General features: G+C 52.9%; 6 protein-coding genes across 6 annotated transcripts; 5 read left to right on the top strand and 1 right to left on the bottom strand.

The window, feature by feature from the left end:
• Positions 1-1,628: 1,628 nt before the first annotated feature.
• On the top strand, positions 1,629-4,181 carry J4E83_003474 (uncharacterized protein; the record flags this gene model as incomplete). The annotated part of the gene is made up of 1 exon (XM_049330411.1): positions 1,629-4,181. One exon carries the CDS (start codon positions 1,629-1,631, stop codon positions 4,179-4,181), a length of 2,553 nt encoding a protein of 850 aa, XP_049190907.1.
• Positions 4,182-4,519: 338 nt separating this feature from the next.
• J4E83_003473 (uncharacterized protein) lies at positions 4,520-5,681 on the top strand (the record flags this gene model as incomplete). Its single annotated transcript, XM_049330410.1, has 5 exons — positions 4,520-4,733; positions 4,793-4,880; positions 4,929-5,000; positions 5,049-5,082; positions 5,139-5,681. The coding sequence occupies 5 exons, from the start codon at positions 4,520-4,522 to the stop codon at positions 5,679-5,681; spliced, it is 951 nt and encodes a 316-aa protein (XP_049190906.1).
• Positions 5,682-6,111: 430 nt separating this feature from the next.
• J4E83_003472 (uncharacterized protein) lies at positions 6,112-7,842 on the top strand (the record flags this gene model as incomplete). The annotated part of the gene is made up of 1 exon (XM_049330409.1): positions 6,112-7,842. The coding sequence occupies one exon, from the start codon at positions 6,112-6,114 to the stop codon at positions 7,840-7,842; it is 1,731 nt and encodes a 576-aa protein (XP_049190905.1).
• A 337-nt stretch (positions 7,843-8,179) lies between these two features.
• On the bottom strand, positions 8,180-9,768 carry J4E83_003471 (uncharacterized protein; the record flags this gene model as incomplete). Its single annotated transcript, XM_049330408.1, has 2 exons — positions 8,180-8,985; positions 9,084-9,768. 2 exons carry the CDS (start codon positions 9,766-9,768, stop codon positions 8,180-8,182), a joined length of 1,491 nt encoding a protein of 496 aa, XP_049190904.1.
• A 490-nt stretch (positions 9,769-10,258) lies between these two features.
• On the top strand, positions 10,259-12,166 carry J4E83_003470 (uncharacterized protein; the record flags this gene model as incomplete). The annotated part of the gene is made up of 1 exon (XM_049330407.1): positions 10,259-12,166. One exon carries the CDS (start codon positions 10,259-10,261, stop codon positions 12,164-12,166), a length of 1,908 nt encoding a protein of 635 aa, XP_049190903.1.
• Positions 12,167-17,089: 4,923 nt separating this feature from the next.
• Positions 17,090-17,644, top strand: J4E83_003469 (uncharacterized protein; the record flags this gene model as incomplete). The annotated part of the gene is made up of 1 exon (XM_049330406.1): positions 17,090-17,644. One exon carries the CDS (start codon positions 17,090-17,092, stop codon positions 17,642-17,644), a length of 555 nt encoding a protein of 184 aa, XP_049190902.1.
• Between the last annotated feature and the right edge of the window lie 308 nt (positions 17,645-17,952).

Genomic DNA, 17,952 nt, shown 5'->3' with positions numbered 1-17,952 from the left:
CCCAGAGTAGTTTCATTGACTGTGCATACAATGCAGGAGAAAATCATGGTGACTGAACGTATAGACCGTTCTCGTCATTGCCCCTCATGTTGGCACGGACTTGAATGGATCTGATTTCCAAATGCGGACAACGGACGCCAGCCCAAGGCGCGATCAGACTGCGACCACCAAGTTCTGGCGGGACTATTACGGTCGCATTATCCAAGTGCTATCGCGCTCTTATCGAAAATCTTCACTGAAGATGTTGATCGCAGCTGTTATCGTCGAGATATCGAGATAGCGATGCTATCTTGATGAGCTGTCGGGCTTGGATGTAGTACCGCAGCTGATAACGTCTGCTGGACTATAGCCCATGATACTCTGATCGAGGGTATAGAGCGAACGTCGGAGCACACGTACCGTTGAGCGCGTTGTCATTGAGTGCGAATGACGCCACACGAGTCGCGCAACGCATACGACAGCAAAGCGTCACTGGTCTCGATGGAAGCGCCTCTGTTCGTGGATGGTTACCGCAGCAGCTCGCGTGTCACTACCCCTCCTGACGATATGGAGAGTAATCGGGAGGGTTTGGGTGCTTTTGGCAATCGCAGTCGTGAATTTGCCGGCTGGTGCTGACAGCGCAGCAACGTGTTACGTTGGGCATGCCCTAACACTGTAGGCGTCTGGGGTGATTTGGCGATATAAGCTGTCGTTTGTCTCGCAGCATCGACTCATCGATGAACGCAACCAGAGACAACTTCAAGGTGAGTCCATTGCGAAGACTGCTCAGGGCGTGACTCAGTGATCGAGGGCATGCGATGTGGGTGACACCACACGGGTCGGCATCATGGTCCAGATGGGTCTGCCTTTCTGCACGTGGTACTGTGCAGTTGCCGATTAAAAGGGGGTTGTGCTCTCGAGAAGCCCCGTAGGATCGAGGCTGGGTCCGGGAGGGTGATTGTCGCATGGCTTTTATTGCCACGCTTCCAAGGCCTAGTGTCTTTCACACCGGCTTTGTGGTCGCGATGGGTTGGCGCAAGGTTTGATGGCGGAAAGTCACCCTCAATGTTGAAGCAACGCTTATCCTTGTTACAATGATATATTGTAGCGAGCAAGATCGGTGAATCTTTGCGGCACGACAGCCGCATTAGGTTCGATTGACGGGAAAAGCATGCTAAGCTCTCCATACTATGCATACTTACCTGAAATCCAGGTCTGATATCAGACGAGACGAATTTTGGGTTGGAGTAAAGATCGTGAGAAAGACGGGATGGTGTTGCGCACACGCGAGGCGGGGTTGTTGCAGGCTATTGTAGTCCCGAGACGATTTGCCTCTATGCGTCCGCACCATAATCACTAATCCCAAAATGGACATCAGGACCCTACGTCCACGACTGGCATCTTCCCCACCAATGTTGTAAGTATCGCATGCGGGGCGGTGGGCTGCTTCCGTGCATCACTCTGCCGTTGGCCACACCGTGGGAATTATTTTGCCAATTGAAGTTTGCGCTGCGCTTAGTTTCGGCTTCTATGATGGCAGAGCGTAGTGAAATGGTCCGTTATCGCGAGTGCAAGCAGCTTTAAGAGGAGTTCGTCCTACAGCCTTGAGCAACCAACTGCCCAATTCCATACTTTTCAACTCTTTTGCAATGGCGACCTCCCAGCGCGTTGTCATTATCGGCGCCGGCGTTGTCGGCACTAACCTCGCTGACGAGCTGGTTTCACGAGGATGGAACAACATCACCGTCGTTGAGCAGGGTCCATTGAGCATGCCCGGTGGCTCAACATCGCATGCGCCCGGCCTAGTCTTCCAGACCAATCCCTCCAAAACGATGACCTTACTCGCGAAGTACACAGTCGAAAAGCTACAAGCGCTCGAGAAAGACGGACAGAACTGCTTCAACCAGTTGGGTGGCTTGGAAATTGCGACGACTCCAGAACGACTGGAGGAGCTCAAGCGCAAACACGGATATGCGCAATCATGGGGTATCGAGGCAAACTTGATCAGTCCCGATGAATGTCTCGAGAGGTACCCTCTCCTTAACAAGGACATGGTGCTAGGTGGTCTTCACATTCCAAGCGATGGCCTAGCGCTAGCAGCTCGTGCGACACAGATCCTCATCGAAAACACGCGCAACGCCGGCGTCAAGTACCTCGAGCACACCGTCGTTACCGGAATCGAGCAAGCGGACGGCCGTGTCACCGGTGTGACGACCAACAACGGTTCTGTACCAGCGGATATAGTTGTATCGTGTGCTGGATTCTGGGGCGTAGAGATTGGAGCTATGATTGGGCTCAAGGTTCCTCTCCTTCCTCTAGGGCACCAGTACGCGAAGACTACAGCTGTCCCCGGTCTCGAGAATCGCGAAGTCAACAAGAAGATCAACGCCATGAACGCCGAGCTGCCGATCCTACGACACCAGGACCAAGACCTATACTACCGAGAGCATGGCGAACAGTTTGGTATTGGGTACTATGGCCACCGTCCAATGCCCGTCAAGGCTTCAGACTTGGGCGTGACACCCAAACATGTCGATGAGAAGCACATGCCTTCTCGTTTGGACTTCACACCCGAAGACTTTGAGCCTGCCTGGAAGGCCACCAAGGAGCTGCTTCCGGTACTGCGCAACACTGAGATCGCAGATGGTTTCAACGGTATCTTCTCTTTCACGCCAGACGGTGGATCCGTCGTTGGACAAGCTCCCAATCTCGACAACTTCTGGGTCGCTGAAGCCGTGTGGGTGACACACTCGGCCGGTGTGGCTCGAGCTGTGGCAGAGACCCTTACAGAGGGCCGTTCAACTATCGACATTGCTGAGTGTGAATTGACACGATTCGAGGAAGTCCAGCTGAGCCCGGAATACGTCAGCGAAACCTCGCAACAGAACTTCGTCGAGATTTACGACATCATCCACCCTCTCGCGCCGAAAGAGAACCCTCGCAACCTTCGTGTCAGCCCCTTCTACGCACGACAACAAGAACAAGGCGCCTTCTTCTTGGAGGTAGGAGGCTGGGAGCGTCCACACTGGTACGAAGCGAACGCAGGCTTGGTCAACACCCTACCGGAAGAGTGGAAGCCTGTTGATCGGGACGCCTGGTCGTCCAAGTTCTACTCACCGATTGCCGCGGCGGAGGCCTGGAAGACACGGAATGCAGTAGCGTTGTACGACATGACAACCTTCCACAGGTTCGAGGTGTCAGGTCCTGGTGCCGTGCACTTGCTCCAGAGGTTGACGACCAGTGACGTTTCTAAGCAACCCGGCGCCATCACCCATACACTGCTCGTCAACGGCCACGGTGGCGTACTGAGTGACATTTTCGTTTCGAGAATCGAGGAGGCCCTCTTCCAAGTAGGTGCAAACACAGCGACCGATCTTGCCTACCTCACGCGCGAAGCTCGCCGTCAACACAAGCACACGTCCGGTCAGTGGGCTCAGGTGCGAGACATCACTGGAAGCACATGTTGCCTTGGTCTTTGGGGTCCCCGCGCACGCGACGTCATTCGCACGGTGAGCTCCGATGACTACAGCAACAAAGGCTTGCCGTACATGGGTGTGAAGAAGACAAGCATAGCTGGAGTTCCCGTCACCATGTTCCGAAAGTCGTTCGTCGGAGAGTTTGGTTGGGAGATTCAGACCACACCTGAGTATGGCCAGCGGCTTTGGGACATATTGTGGGAGTCGGGCAAGCCCCACGGTCTAGTCGCTGCTGGTCGCGCTGCCTTCAACGGACTGCGAATCGAGAAGGGCATCCGAGCCTCGGGTTCCGACATGACCTCCGAGCACAACCCTTGGGAGGCCGGCGTGACGTACGCGATCCAGATGGACAAGAAGGCGGACTACGTTGGCAAGGCTGCGCTGGAGCAGCTTTCGAGGAAGGCAGCGTCTAAGCGACTTCGATGCTTGACGGTCGACGACGGTCGTTCGGTGGTTCTGGGTAAGGAGCCTGTCTTCGTGGAAGGCCAAAGAGCCGGCTATGTTACCAGCGCCGCTTTCGGCTACACGGTACGCAAGCCTGTCGCGTACGCATGGCTACCCAGCACTGTGAGTGAAGGGAAGACCGTGGAGATTGAGTACTTTGGCAAGAAGATCAAGGCCACAGTGACTCGCGATCCATTGCACGATCCTCAGGAGCAGCGCTTGAGGGGTGAAGGATCATCGGAGAAGCCGGAGCTGCAGAAGAGGCTGAAGGCGCTGCTGTAGTTGGGACGTTGTAATGTTGGACGATTGTTATGACTGTACATGAGCATCGAAATGGCGTGGCTGGGTTTGGTTTAGGTGTTTGTCAGGCGTATGGGTACCATTAGTTCCATGGTAGATACTGTATTGAAAGATCTCCTCGTTGAAACGCGTCGTGCCTGATCGCTTGTTGTGAAAAAGAAGATGTGCCGCATGCCGCGCCATTTAGGATGCATCGTGTCTTTGAGGTGAACGCGTCCGGCACAGCTCGACGCGTTTGGAAGTGGGCCGCTTCTCACGTGACAATGTCTTATCGATAATGAGCGATAACGTCATCATCACCTCGGCCTTCGCAGAGCTCCATGGCCTCCTCAACTCTACGCCAATTTCTGTTCGGTGTCTTCCTCATGAGCGTGTTTACTGCAACCATCAAACGATACTCTCTAGCATCAATCTCTCGCACTTTTACCAAGGTAAGCGCGAGCAATTGCTTCCACAATCTCGAATCGGAAGTTGACGCCAAGCAGCCATCGTCTCCAGCTGCACGCGCCATGCACATCCAATCAATCCCCATGTGTACGAGCACCCTGATGGAGCATCTCGAATCGTCAGGCACACTCTAACTCACTAATCAGGGGAGGGTTCGGGCAATAACTATGCCTACCTAGTCTCAGACGACAAGACCAAAGAAGCCGTTATCATTGACCCTGCCAACCCTCCAGAGTACGTCGGAGACATAGGGAAGAAGGTGCCTAGCTGACTTGACTGTAGAGTTCTACCCGTGTTGCGGGAACAGACTACCACTGGAGGTCTCAAGCTGACCAAGATCATCAACACTCACCAGTAGGGCAACCGCGCTACACAATGTGACTTCGCTGACGTATCGGATAGCCATGGAGACCATGCAGGAGGCAACGTGGATACAGTAAGTTTAGGAAGAAGCAAGCAGGGTGGGAAATCATCAGCTAACCGTCCTCCCAGATCAAGGCATTCGGCCTACCTGTAATTGGCGGTCGTGACTGCGACAAAGTCTCCGAAACCCCCAGCCACAACAGTACCTTCAAGATCGGTTCCATCAACGTCAAAGCGCTCCACACACCATGCCATACACAAGACAGCATATGCTTCTACTTCGAAGACGGCAACGACCGCGCCGTTTTTACCGGAGACACACTGTTCATCGGCGGTTGCGGCCGATTCTTCGAAGGCACCCCAGAACAGATGCACAAGGCTCTGAATGAGACCCTAGCGGCTCTTCCTGACGATACAAAGGTCTACCCTGGGCATGAATACACGAAGGGCAATGTCAAGTTTGCCAAGAGTGTGCTGAACAATGATGCCATCAAGAAGCTCGACACATTCTCACAAGAGAATAAGCAGACGCAGGGTAAGTTCACGATCGGCGACGAGAAGAAGCACAACGTCTTCATGCGCGTCGACGATCCTGAACTCCAGAAGGTTACTGGCAAGACTCAGCCAATCGATGTCATGGGAGCGCTGCGAGCCATGAAGGATAAGTCATAAGACGGAAGATTTGCACAAATAAAATGACATCAGAGCATCCTGCTATGCTGCTTGGACTAGATGCTTACTTGCAGAATATCTCCGTGAATGATCTACGTTCATCTGTGCTTGTCTAGATGGGAAGCCAACAGCGCCAGTAGTAAAAGAAGTATAACTGCGGGGAAATTATGTTAACAAATTGCGAGTGCAGGTTCGGGCTCGTGTCTCTGGTATTTGATGAGACCAGTGATAGGGCGCCTGAGGGCAGATGTTCGCGAAGGATGCAGTGCTTGACTCACAAGCGATGACTGGACTCGCGGTTCGTAACTTTAAGAACATCGTCACATCTGAAAGCACGAAACAACTTCAAATCATCTTCTTCAGCCATTATCCATACTTTCGTTTTCGTCTCACGAACAAACAAATCCTAAAGACATAAATATCTGTCGTGATGGCTACCATCGACGTCACCACGAAGGCGCCCAAGCAACGTATGAGACCGAACCAGCAGGAGACGCTACCACCCCACAAGTACTACGAAAACCGCTGTACCTTAGTACAGAGTCTACGTCAGAATACACGTGAGAATGGCATTTATTCTTCCTTCATCTCCAATCTCCTGGACCTTGGCGCATTCCGCGCTCGACACGAATCTATAACGACTGGCCACCAGCTCAAAGACGTAGAGTACGCAATACGTGGGCGCATCGTCACTATTCGTAGTGCAGGAGAGCGTTTGCGCTTCTACGAAGTTCAATCGGGCGAGGACAAGATACAGGTCGTGTGCCAGGCGACTGAACGAGATGACATCGAAGTATACAAGCAGCAACAAGAACACCTTGCGAGAGGCGACCAAATCGGTGTGATCGGTCACCCAGGGCGAACAGCACCACGAAACCGGCCTGTAGGCGAGCTCTCGCTCTTCGCGCACAAGGTCATCTTGCTAGCACCCAGCCTGCACATGCTGCCCAAGACGCTCACTGACGCCGAAACGCGACACCGCGACCGACCCCTCGACTTCATTACGAATCGACGCAGCCGCGACATGCTGCGCACCTGGGACGCGATGGAAGCCTACATCACCACGTTCCTGCGCAGCCGCGGATACATCTCAGTCGTAACACCAATCCTCTGCCAGCAAGCCGGCGGTGCAGCAGCCAAGCCCTTCATCACCCACCACAACGATCTCAAGCGAGACATGTACCTCCGGACGGCTACGGAACTCCATCTCAAGCCCTTAGTCGTTGGTGGCATTGATCGCGTGTTCGAAATCGGACGTGTGTTTCGCAATGAAGATATGGATCTGACTCATAATCCTGAATTTACGAGCTGCGAGTTTTATCAGGCGGATGCTGATTACGAGGTGATGATGCAGCTGACGCAGGATATGATTTCTGGTTTGGTGAAGAGTGTGACTGGGTCTTATGTGACCAGGTTCAAGAGTCAGACTGGTGACGAGTGCGAGATCAACTGGGAGGGGCCATGGGAGCGCATTGACATGATACCAGCTCTTGAAGCTGCCTGTGCTATCAGCTTTCCTCCTCCATCTGAACTTCACACTGAGGAAAGTCGACAGTTCCTACTAAGCCTCTTGCATGACCGCAACATCGTCTGTTCGCCCCCGCATACAAACGCCCGTCTGCTCGACAAGCTCGTGGGCTTCTACATCGAATCGCGCATTACAAATCCCACGTACATCATCCACCACCCGAAGCTCATGTCTCCACTAGCCAAGACGCATCGCGCAATCCCTGGTCTGACAGAACGCGCTGAAGCCTTTGTCTGCGGCCAGGAAATTTGTAACCTGTATTCCGAACTCAACGATCCGTTCGAGCAGCGCGAGCGCTTCCTAGAGCAGGCTCGGCAGAAGGCTCAAGGTGACGACGAAGCGCAGAGCATTGATGAAGCGTTCATCAAAGCGCTGGAGTATGGGATGCCGCCCACGGCTGGGTGCGGGCCTGGGCTCGATCGCATCATGATGTTCTTGACGAACAATTACTCAATCAAGGAAGTTTTGGCGTTCCCAATGATGAGGGAGGAGATGAAGAGGGGTGGAGGTGGGCCTGCGAATACTCAGACTGATCAGGTGGTTGAGAAGGGAGAGCGGGTTCGGGCACTGAGGGCCCAAATGGCAGCGCTTGAAGCTGAGATCGCGGGGCTGTCCATTGAGAATTTAGAATGAGGTTTTGTAGCTAGGTAGTCAGGTTTAGCATTTTCTCCTTTGGGATCGAGGAGGTGAGACTGGAAGTGCGCAAAATCGTTGGCGTGGGACGTTGATTCCTTCGTAACATCATACCTCGTATGCTATCTTACTCGTAGAAATACCAAAAATACCGCCACTGTGAATACCTCCGAAATCGCGAATCCCCTGACACATCTCAATGGAATCCTACCAGCCCGAAGCTTGACGAACGCCCCTCTTAGTAGGCATCGTCTCCTGCTCTTCAGTTCCTGAAAGTCCAATGTTAGCACTTGCTATAGGAAGTACCCTGAATACAAAAAGAAAACGCTGGACAGGATTATATGTTCGTACTCAGTCGGTGGACCACGGGGACCGAGCTTGGTGGCAAGCTGCCGTATTCGGTGATGACCATGTTGATGTACTGCGCGGGCGTGACGTCGTAGAGCACTTGGAGATGATGCAGGTTTTTGGCATCGTCAATCCATTTCAGAACGTCTGTGGTATCGGCAGGCGCCTCTTCCGATGACGACTTGTCGTCGCTCTTCGAAGCCGTAAATCGTGACTTGAGAGGAAGGAGCTCGCGGCGCTCAGCCTCGGAGAGGATTTCCTCGGCAGGGGCGACTTCATTTCCGACGATGGAGTCCAGCGCTACCTTCTCAGTGAACTTCACTGATTGGCAGAGTACAATGACGGGCAATGAGTGGGAGTAGGCAAGCATGGAAACCAGAGCTGTGCCAACGCGCGAGTAGAGGCGACCGTTTGACATCATCGCGTGGGCACCCAGGAAGACCTTCGTCGCGTCCTTGACAGCATGCGAAGCTCCTGTGATGAGATAGTAGCGTACTGAGATGCCGTGGTTTGCGAGTTTCCGAGCTAGCTGCTTGCCCTCGAATAACGGCTTTGAGTCCACGACGATGACTGAGAAAGGTTTACCAGACTGGTGAGCATGTATAATGGTCTGTTCGACTATCGAAGATGCCGCGTAGATCAGGATGACGTCGCCAGCTTGGATCTTGGTAGCTGCCAGGTCACGGATGAGTCGGTCAGCAGCTGTAACACGTTCGCGGATGAATATGTCGATTTCCTCGATGAGGTCTCGCTTCGCCTCATTCTCCGGAGTTGAAGGATCTATCTTGATGATGACTGGAAGATGTCAGTATCTCTTCAGACGTTCTCTAGACACCCCGTTGCTCAATTAAGTCATGTCTGCTCTATCAGGTCAATGTGAAACTCCAACTTACTGTCCTTAAGCCATCGAATGGCGTTTCCCATACTGATGCTGAGCGGTCGACAGCTCTTCAGGAACTCGATCTGAGGACCAAGGTGATGACTGGTCAAATGTCGGGCCAAACTGTTTCCTGGGGGTGTTTGATAGGCCTCGATCACTGTCTTGAACACCAAGAGCATGGCCACCATGCGTGCCGTACTACCACAGATGGCGTAGCTGCTATACTGTAGGCCCAGCGCGAGAACCGCAGGATGTACATCTTTGGACGCGCCGACAAGAGATTGTTGCTTTGGCTGGCTGTAAAGATGACCAAAGAACAGACCAGTCTGGTTTGGTTCTTTCCCCTTCTTCGTCTTTCTCTCTGGGTCTTTCACGACTGGTGCGTTGGCTTGCGATGATTGCCGCCATGGTGGCTGTGGTCTTGACTTGTCGTCTTTTGGTGTCTGCTTCGATTCTTTTTGCTGTTTCTGGCTGTCCTTTGGAGGTCCTTGCTGTTGGTTTGGTGCGCCAGACGCAGCCTTGGCTTGGGCTCGCTTTGCTTGCTTCTCGGCCGCCTTTTGCTTTTTCAACTCCGCTGGTGAGAGCTTTTTGGGCCCGTCTGTGGCATCGCCGTTTGGTGTTGCAGGTGCGCCTTCTTGAGGTGGTACTACTGCCGCAGCGGGTGCAGGCGCTGCCTCTGCAGCGGGTGTCTCAGACATGGCGATGCGACTCTTCTGTTCTCGTCGTCCTTTTAGAATTGGAATGTGGCCAGTCAGGTGTAAAACGATCAGGCGTGGTGGGGCAAAATTAAGTGTCGTGGCGTGAAGTTGGTCCCAAATTCAGTATCTCCAAGCCTGGAGATTTTCGTGGGTCGGTTCTATTAGGTAGAGTAGTGCAGCGCGTGTATGGTCAAGCGTGGCTGGGCAGGCGGAAATTTGATAGAGATGCGTGAATTGAGTCAGAAGTTTGGTCGCCGCTTCTGGTTAGCGCCAAAACGGAAATGTCCCGCAATGATCCCCGCGCTCCCTGCGTCATTGGGCAGGCATCCATCGCGCCTTCTCCAACAGCACAAACATCTTGTTTACTCACACGTCGTCATTGCCACATGGAGCAGGCTTCATTACTTCAACGTTGAACAGCGACACCACCTTCAAGATACTCCTACTTTACATTCGACGCGCCGAAAAGGTGTCCAGACGCAACGCCAAAATGGCCGATACCATCAGCTCCATCACCGACCTCCCCCTCGACATCCTCGTACTCGTATTCCCATACCTCGACGCCAAGAGCTTCCTCGCCCTTTGCAGCACGTGCAAAGCCTTCCAGCAACCGTCGATTCGATTAGACCCAGCGTACTGGAGTTATCTCGCTCGAACGACCTTCCGCGTACCGAACCAGCCAGTCGTACAACATGACGGCGACCGCTGGCAGAAGATGTATCGCCGCATGCTCACCCAGAGCCGCGTATACACATGGGGCCATAACTCGCACAACCGCTTGGGGCATGCTTCAGACCCGGAGGACCACGCACATGGTCGGACGCCTCGAATGAGAGGAATGAGAGCTGGCATGATGCGGCCAGGCAGGCGCATGTACAACGCCCATCAAGCCTTCCCGACGGAGATGGACAAGACACGAGAACTAGGAGTCATTGCCGACATGCAATGTGGTGGCTGGTCCACGACTTTGCTCACCTCCAAAGGTACCCTCTACACTGCTGGCGCCCTTGATGGCCAGAGGATACTCATTGCTAGCGGGCCTCTGCAACCACTCCGCTTCCCAGAAGGCTATCCTTCAAATACCTCCGAGGCCCAATACGAAGAGCCGACTGTCGCCATCCGGCAGTTCTCCTCCGGTCGTGCACACATACTTGGACTCTCCGACAGCGGCCGAATCTGGTCGTGGTACGATGTCAAGAAGCCTGCGCTCCAAGTCAAGTTCGCTACTCTGCAGCTGAACGAACTCTCCTTGAACGACAAGTCGAACGCGACCTCCAACTTCGGACAAGTAAAACAAGTGGTAGCAGGATGGAGCCGCAGCTCGGCCTATGTTCATGGCGTTGGCATCGTCGTCTGGGACCCCGTTGAGCGAGACCATGGCGATGAAGGTACAGACACTATGCTTGTCCTGGAACATGCTGAAGTTCCCAAGACCAGCTACCAGCATGTCAAGGGCAACCGCGATTCAGATGAGCAGAGAGTTCTGCGTCAAGAGGTTGGAGCAGTACTGAACTACGTTATACTGGAGCACTTTGTGCTGTTCAGCACAGACCTGGGTAAGGTGTTCTGTGGAAGATTCGAGGAAAAGAATCGTGTCGAGGATATTGTTGAGCTCCAAACTCTGCGTCACGACCAGGGAGCTCCTCTTGACGTTCAGGGCTCTTTCCGCAACTTTGCCATCTTCAGGGACGATGAAGTAATTACCGGCGACCAGAACTACCTCGAATCATGTTGGAGCAATCGTCACAGTCCAGGGGATGTGCAAGGGCTGAAGAAAATTCCGGCCTTGCAGAACAGTAACGTCATCTCGATTGCTTTCGGCGACTATCACTACCTGGCACTCCACTCGGATGGCAAGATAACTTCATACGGTACCGAGAACTCCGCCTGTGGCGCACTGGGGTTAGGCTCGAACGGTGACAACCTAGTCGGGAACGCACGAGGTATCGTGTATGACCGATTCAATGGCAACGGACAACTTGCCCCTCAAGCCCACACACGCGGTCGTCAGATCTGGTTCGACGCGAGAAAAAACGAATGGCTCAAGCAAGCGGTTCATGACGAAGCACACGCAGAAGAGAGCCAAGAGCGCAGGGAGATGTTCAGGACCGACCCCAACGTCCAAGGCGAGGTCAGTGAGTGGTTCGAGCAGGAAGGAAGAGCCTGGGATCAGGACCGTGGTGAAGACGGTCTTGGTGCCTATTTCGCTCTTCGGGTGAGTGCTGCAGGATGGCACTCGGGCGCTTTGGTTCTGGTCAACGAAGAGTTGGCCCAGAAGGAGCCCACATACAACCGCGAGGATGTACATTTTCCCAGACTCAAGCTCTCTGATGGCAGAGAGATGCCCGGTCAGAAAGATTTTGACGAGTGGAGAGAGGGCCGGCCTACGCCAACCTAGGAAAAAGCTGGACAGCCTGGAGCCTACGTTGACGTTGGGTCACCTACTTTGCAAGGTTTTAGCTTAATGTAGCCTGCAGACCTGTTCGGTTTTTTTTCTTGTATGAGGTGGGCCCAAGCTTCAGCTCAACACATAGGCTAGAGGACTCAGCGCTACTCAGGAGGCACTTGCTACAAATTCTGCCATCAGTTTTACAAATACTACATGCTCCTATCGCATCTCCCCAAGTAACCCACTATCTTGGCATAGATCTGCGCGTTATCGTTCAGGCTTGCAAAAGTTCCTCTGATGCCTGCATGTACTGCCGACGTGGTGGCAACGTACCATGCAGACTTTCCGCGAATGAACGAGGCGGTAGCTGACCGGTCGGAAGCGGGGTGCACGTTGTGTGATGTGTTGCTCAGCCTCAAGTAACCCCACAATTGGTGCGATCATCCTACACCAGCCTGAGGAGGTCATCAAATTAAAGCTCGATTACTTCCGATATGGCGTCTGCTACCTCCTGTTTCTTCGATCTTCTACTCGTCGTTCTGAAACTACTGGAGATCACGTGTCTGTTACTCAAACTCACTGCTGGGACTTTCCTGCGTCGTTTGACTGGCCGACATGATGCAGAACCCGTTCAAATTCCTAGCGTGGCCTCTGTTACTTTCAACGAGCTTTGTGCAACCTGTCAGGGTATCGTCGATATTATCAGCCATCCGGGATGGCATAAAGATCTTGTCCATCACGAATCACTCGCATCTCTTGAGAACTCTTCCGAGCAGTTCTGCGGGATATGTTCGGAAACTCTCGGATACATACAAAGGGAGTTCGCTGAATCCTCGGAGACATTGTTTCCAATCAAATGCGAATCTGATACTTCGTCGGCAAGTTGGCAAAGCGCTTTCGAGTGGAAGTTGACATCGGATGGTGTGAACAACTTTAGTCTGGGTTTCACATTTGAGGTCATTGAGACGCTTCGAAGTAAGCCTTGTCTGGAAGCATCTATCAATTGGATTGAGTACTCACTTTCGAACACAGGCGAACACGCGGCGTACAAACCCGCTTCGTCGACATCTTCTCCCGAGAGCTGGAATTTAATCGAACGCTGGATGGATGAGTGTACTCAAAAGCATATTCGTTGTAACGCAACTATTCCCGAACGCTGGTTCCCAACGCGGGTCCTGGATGTCGGCACTTCCGATGAAGATCGCGTACGATTACTGCATCGTGAAGACATCCCCCCTGGGCAGCCTTACGCAACTCTCTCTCATTGTTGGGGAAAAGTTGTTATGCCGCATACGAACTCGTGGTCTTTATCTCGATTGAGGACCGGCATTGATTCATCATACTTCACGAGAACGTTCTTGGATGCATTTAGCATCACTCGAAAATTGGGCCTTCGATATCTCTGGATTGATGCTTTTTGTATCATACAGGACGACCAGGACGATTGGAACAATGAAGCCAGTCTCATGAGCCTTGTGTATAGGTACGGCTTTATCAATATAGCCGCCACAGGGTCACAGAACTCCAATGGAGGTTGCTTCTGGGACAGAAACCCACGAGCTGTATTGCCAACCGAGTTAAGTATACCCTGGGTCGGTTGCAAAAGGGTTGCAACGAAGAGGTACCTTACCGTATGCGAATCTAACGTGTGGGCTCAGAAGCTCACACGTGAACCGCTAAATCAACGTGGCTGGGTACTTCAGGAGCGTATCCTTTCGCGACGTGTTCTTCACTTCGGGCGAGGGCAGCTTTTCTGGGAATGCAGGCACTTTGCTGCCTGCGAGACTTACCACCAAGGTCTTCCGGATAGTGTGCGTGGACACACATCTATCAACATCAAAAGACTACAACTCGGCGATGAGACAAGAGACGACCGCTGGCCTGCAAAACACATTTCGCAAATTCCACCGGGTATCAGCCCTTCGAGAAGGATCTTGAACGCTATCAGAGCAACCTTGGCGCCTATTTCCATTCAGCAGGTTATCATGCACGCTACTACGAAATCTGCGGCGGTGTTCCAAGATTGGGACGCGATTATTGAATTATACACCGCGTTGCATATCAGCTTTGATTCTGACAAACTCCCAGCTGTGGCAGGTCTTGCTAGCAGTGTGTCTGTTGTGGAACCGGGCGCACCTGGGGACGGCTATCTCGCAGGCCTGTGGCAGTCTTCTTTGCCTGCATACTTCCTATGGAAAACTACAAAAAACGAATTGTCGCGCGCCTTACCGACGCGCCCGGAGGGACGACTGATCGCGCCGACATGGTCCTGGGCCTCAATCAGAGGCAAGATCTCACTCGCATCTTGCCAACACAACTACAACTCCGACGACTACCTGACAGTTCTTCAGGAGGCAGTAGTGACTGACCTAGACGGTTATCGCTTCGGTCAAGTGATTGATGGGTACGTTAAACTTCTTGGCCCGTTAGCCTCGGTATGTTGGACAGCCAACCCCAACACCCACTCCTCACCTGAGCTCAAAACCGGCAAGATAACCCAGATCTTCCCACAAGAACTCGGCAGCCATGTTCCGGTATCGGTTACACCAGACAGTTCGTCTGGTCCTGAAATCTTTTTTGACACAGCAGTAAGCGGCACGCCATCTATAGGAAGGTTAGAATGCATCGATACTACTTCAGAGGACCAAGTACTCACGCTCCTGCCCATCGTTGGGGTCAAGAAGAGAATTGCGTACGAAAGCGAAACAGTCATTGGATTGGTGTTGATACCAGCCAGGCATGGGACGGGGAAATACGAGCGAGTCGGCATGTTCTATACTATGAGACTGCAGGTCAGGCGGATTCTTGCAAACATGCCCCGGCAATCTATCACGATTATCTAAGATTATTTGTTTATGGAATCTCACTCAGTTATGTGACCACCGGCCCAATCTGGAAGCGTTAGTGTAAGGGCTAGTCACGTGCTCACGTGGCGACGGCATCGCCGTGAAGAGTAAACTAGGGCAGCTGGACGTTGCGTAAGATCGACGGGACCACCAACATGCCACTACCATCGATGCATCCCCATTGTTACACTCAGGGGTTTACCCAAGCTCCCGCGCGTTTGATGATGACCCGGTGCTCCTGCTTCGAAGCCGCTGGTATTAATCTCGGATTCGCTAGACGTAGATCTTCTCGCATCCACGGCGTCTCCGAAATTGAGGCAACTGTTCGCGAGAGGCGTGCTCGATCTACGCAAGGATTACAAAATTACTAGAATGTGGATACTGGGCAAGCTGCTGGAAGCCTGAATACGCGAGGACAATCGAAGCCTGGGGGATGTGATATCGTGCGCGGCCAGTAAAAGCCGCCGATCTGACGATAGGGAAGTGGCTTCTGTGTATCAGGTTCGAGCTCATGGATGAAAGCGATCGCGTCTCGGTAGTTCCTACACCGTACGCCATACATTCGGTATCTTCCAGGTTCTATCCATAACATCCAGCTGACAGACAGCCAACCTCGCCGTTGTTCGATGCGCGCTCGCTACCGAGAACCTGTTTTTGAGGTTTGCCCAGCTTCTACAATATCGCGTGGTGTTGTGGGGATCGCACGAGGTACTCCAGATCGTGGATATTCCACGAATGGCGGTCGGAGACGCGACGGATCGACTCATGTTCCGACAGCCACATACAACGGTTGAGTTTGGTAAAGATCGAGACGTGATAACAGCCCACTAAGCCAGCATCGCGTACCAGCCGCCTCTCACGCGATGTGGTTCTTTGGGGTTGAAAAAGGGTACCGCCCCGCAAAAAAGCACATGTGTGGCGGTTGTTTCCCTGAATATACTGATGCTCGTGCTTCAACTGCGAGTCTTTGTTTAGCCGCCTCTCTTACATATTGCGTAAGTTGTTTCCCGACGTATCATGAGCGCCTGCCCTTCGGTTGGCGTTCCTGCAGAAGCTGAAACCGATCCGTCACGGGACGCCTTACTCACCCACCACACCTCGCTCTAACGCCCGTAATGGCGCAACTGCATCGTTCCAACTGGCGGCCCCTTCATCCGCGCAAAGGTCTCGCCAGACGTGTCAAGCCAGCTCGCCGTTGTTCTTGCGCGCAGGATCAGATCTCGGGTCACCCCTGCCGATTAGGCCAGTGAACCAGTGGCGTTAGCCACAACAAACGCCACCATCGCAAACTCAGCTGAGATACCACCAGCCAAGACACGAGGACACTGGTCGTCCTGCTGAGGCCACGCACCAAACCATGCCTACCCCAGCAGAATCCGTGATGTATGCCTTCCACGGGCGCTATTCGTCACAGCTGAACACGATCAGTTTGTTGCCTTTTGCTTGATTTGCGCATCGTGGGCTTACGCTTCACTTTGCCCACCAGCTTTCGTCACCAGGACTACGCCGCGCTAGCTCGCCGATATCTCGATGTTTCAACCGCATCTGGGCGTGCTGATGTCGCCGTCGAAGCATATACGTAGACCAGGATGGCGCGTTCCGCAGAGATTGATGCCCCAGGAACAAACCTGACTCTCACATGCGATATCCTTATTTATACGTAGACCCCAGTGCCAATCCTACAGGAACGAGACAATAACCGTACCCGAGTATTATTAGCTGTCTACTATACAACGGAGGATTCCGATTTTAGTGCTTATGCTAACAGTCATTCCCGTTCTTACTCGAAGTAAGTTGTATGAAAGCGGTTGCTTCCCCGTCTTCTTGACTGACGCAGTGGCTAGTTCATCTAGGACCTGCATCATCCCACGCTTCTCATAGTCTGAGTGGATCCCACCAAGCCTCACCTGTCTTCCGTCGGCGTCATTTTGTACCTATGCCTCCACTTCTCAACCCAACGGATTCGCTCAGTACAGAAAGGCGGCTCCCGCTCGTCAGTCTACGGCATCTTTTTGAAGTGTTCTTATTATTGGCGCTCTTTTCGACAGCTTTGAGATCGGCTTTCCTTGCACGGAGACGAAGAACGATGACTGGTTCGGGTATGGGTCAAAGTGACTTGCCCGTCAATCAAGAAAAGAAGTTGGCCATTCACCAAAGAAAAGATTCATATCAAGAGGAAGTGCATCTTAAAGGAGAAAACGTAGAGACTGTCGGCACAACTTTAGAAGAGAAGTCAAGCATAGAACGACAGAACGATGTCTTTCTTCGTCGGCCATCGCTCGACCGGGAACCAAACCAGTACCTCCATTCGCTCCAACAAGAGACACTCCAGCCAATACTGTCTCCAATCTATCCTTGGATATCAGCGCCGCAGAACCTACCAGGACCATACGACGCGCCCTACTACCCAGTGCCATTACCGACTATCAAGACCGAAGAGTCACTTCACGACAGAACTCAGTCGACTATTATCAAGGCCGAGCCACCCTCGGAAGACGTACCCGAAGAACTATCAACTATCTCATACACCCGCCGCGTCTCGCCAAACAGTATTCCAGACCAAGAGTCACTCCTCGAGGGTACAGTCACGGTCTCAACCAAAGGCTGGCGACGCACTCAATGGACCGTCACCGCAGGTTGAGCCTCCTCTGCCACCTATTCACCGCATGATCAATCCAAGCTAGGGGAATGTCGGAAAGCAAGTGCGATCGCACGCTCGCACAACATGCCTTCTTCCGTACAGCGATACCTTACCTCCCACGACAACGCACACTGCCTGGACACAAGCCACCATCGCTCGATCGTGGTCGCATGACCTCAGCAGATGTGGATACTGAGGCTCAACGTTAAAGTGCTGAAGCGGACCAGTTTGAGCATGGAGTGTTGTGGCTTGCGTAGTTTCCACGCTTACTAGCTGAGGAAAGTGGAGTGAAAGTGGGGCGGGTAGAC

Source organism: Alternaria metachromatica, assembly GCF_023757995.1.
Source record: "Alternaria metachromatica strain BMP 0045 chromosome Unknown scaffold_5, whole genome shotgun sequence".
In the NCBI taxonomy this organism is placed as follows: Eukaryota; Fungi; Ascomycota; class Dothideomycetes; order Pleosporales; family Pleosporaceae; genus Alternaria; species Alternaria metachromatica.
Note: the sequence above shows the minus strand (reverse complement) of the source record. Positions and strands in the feature narration are given on the sequence as shown.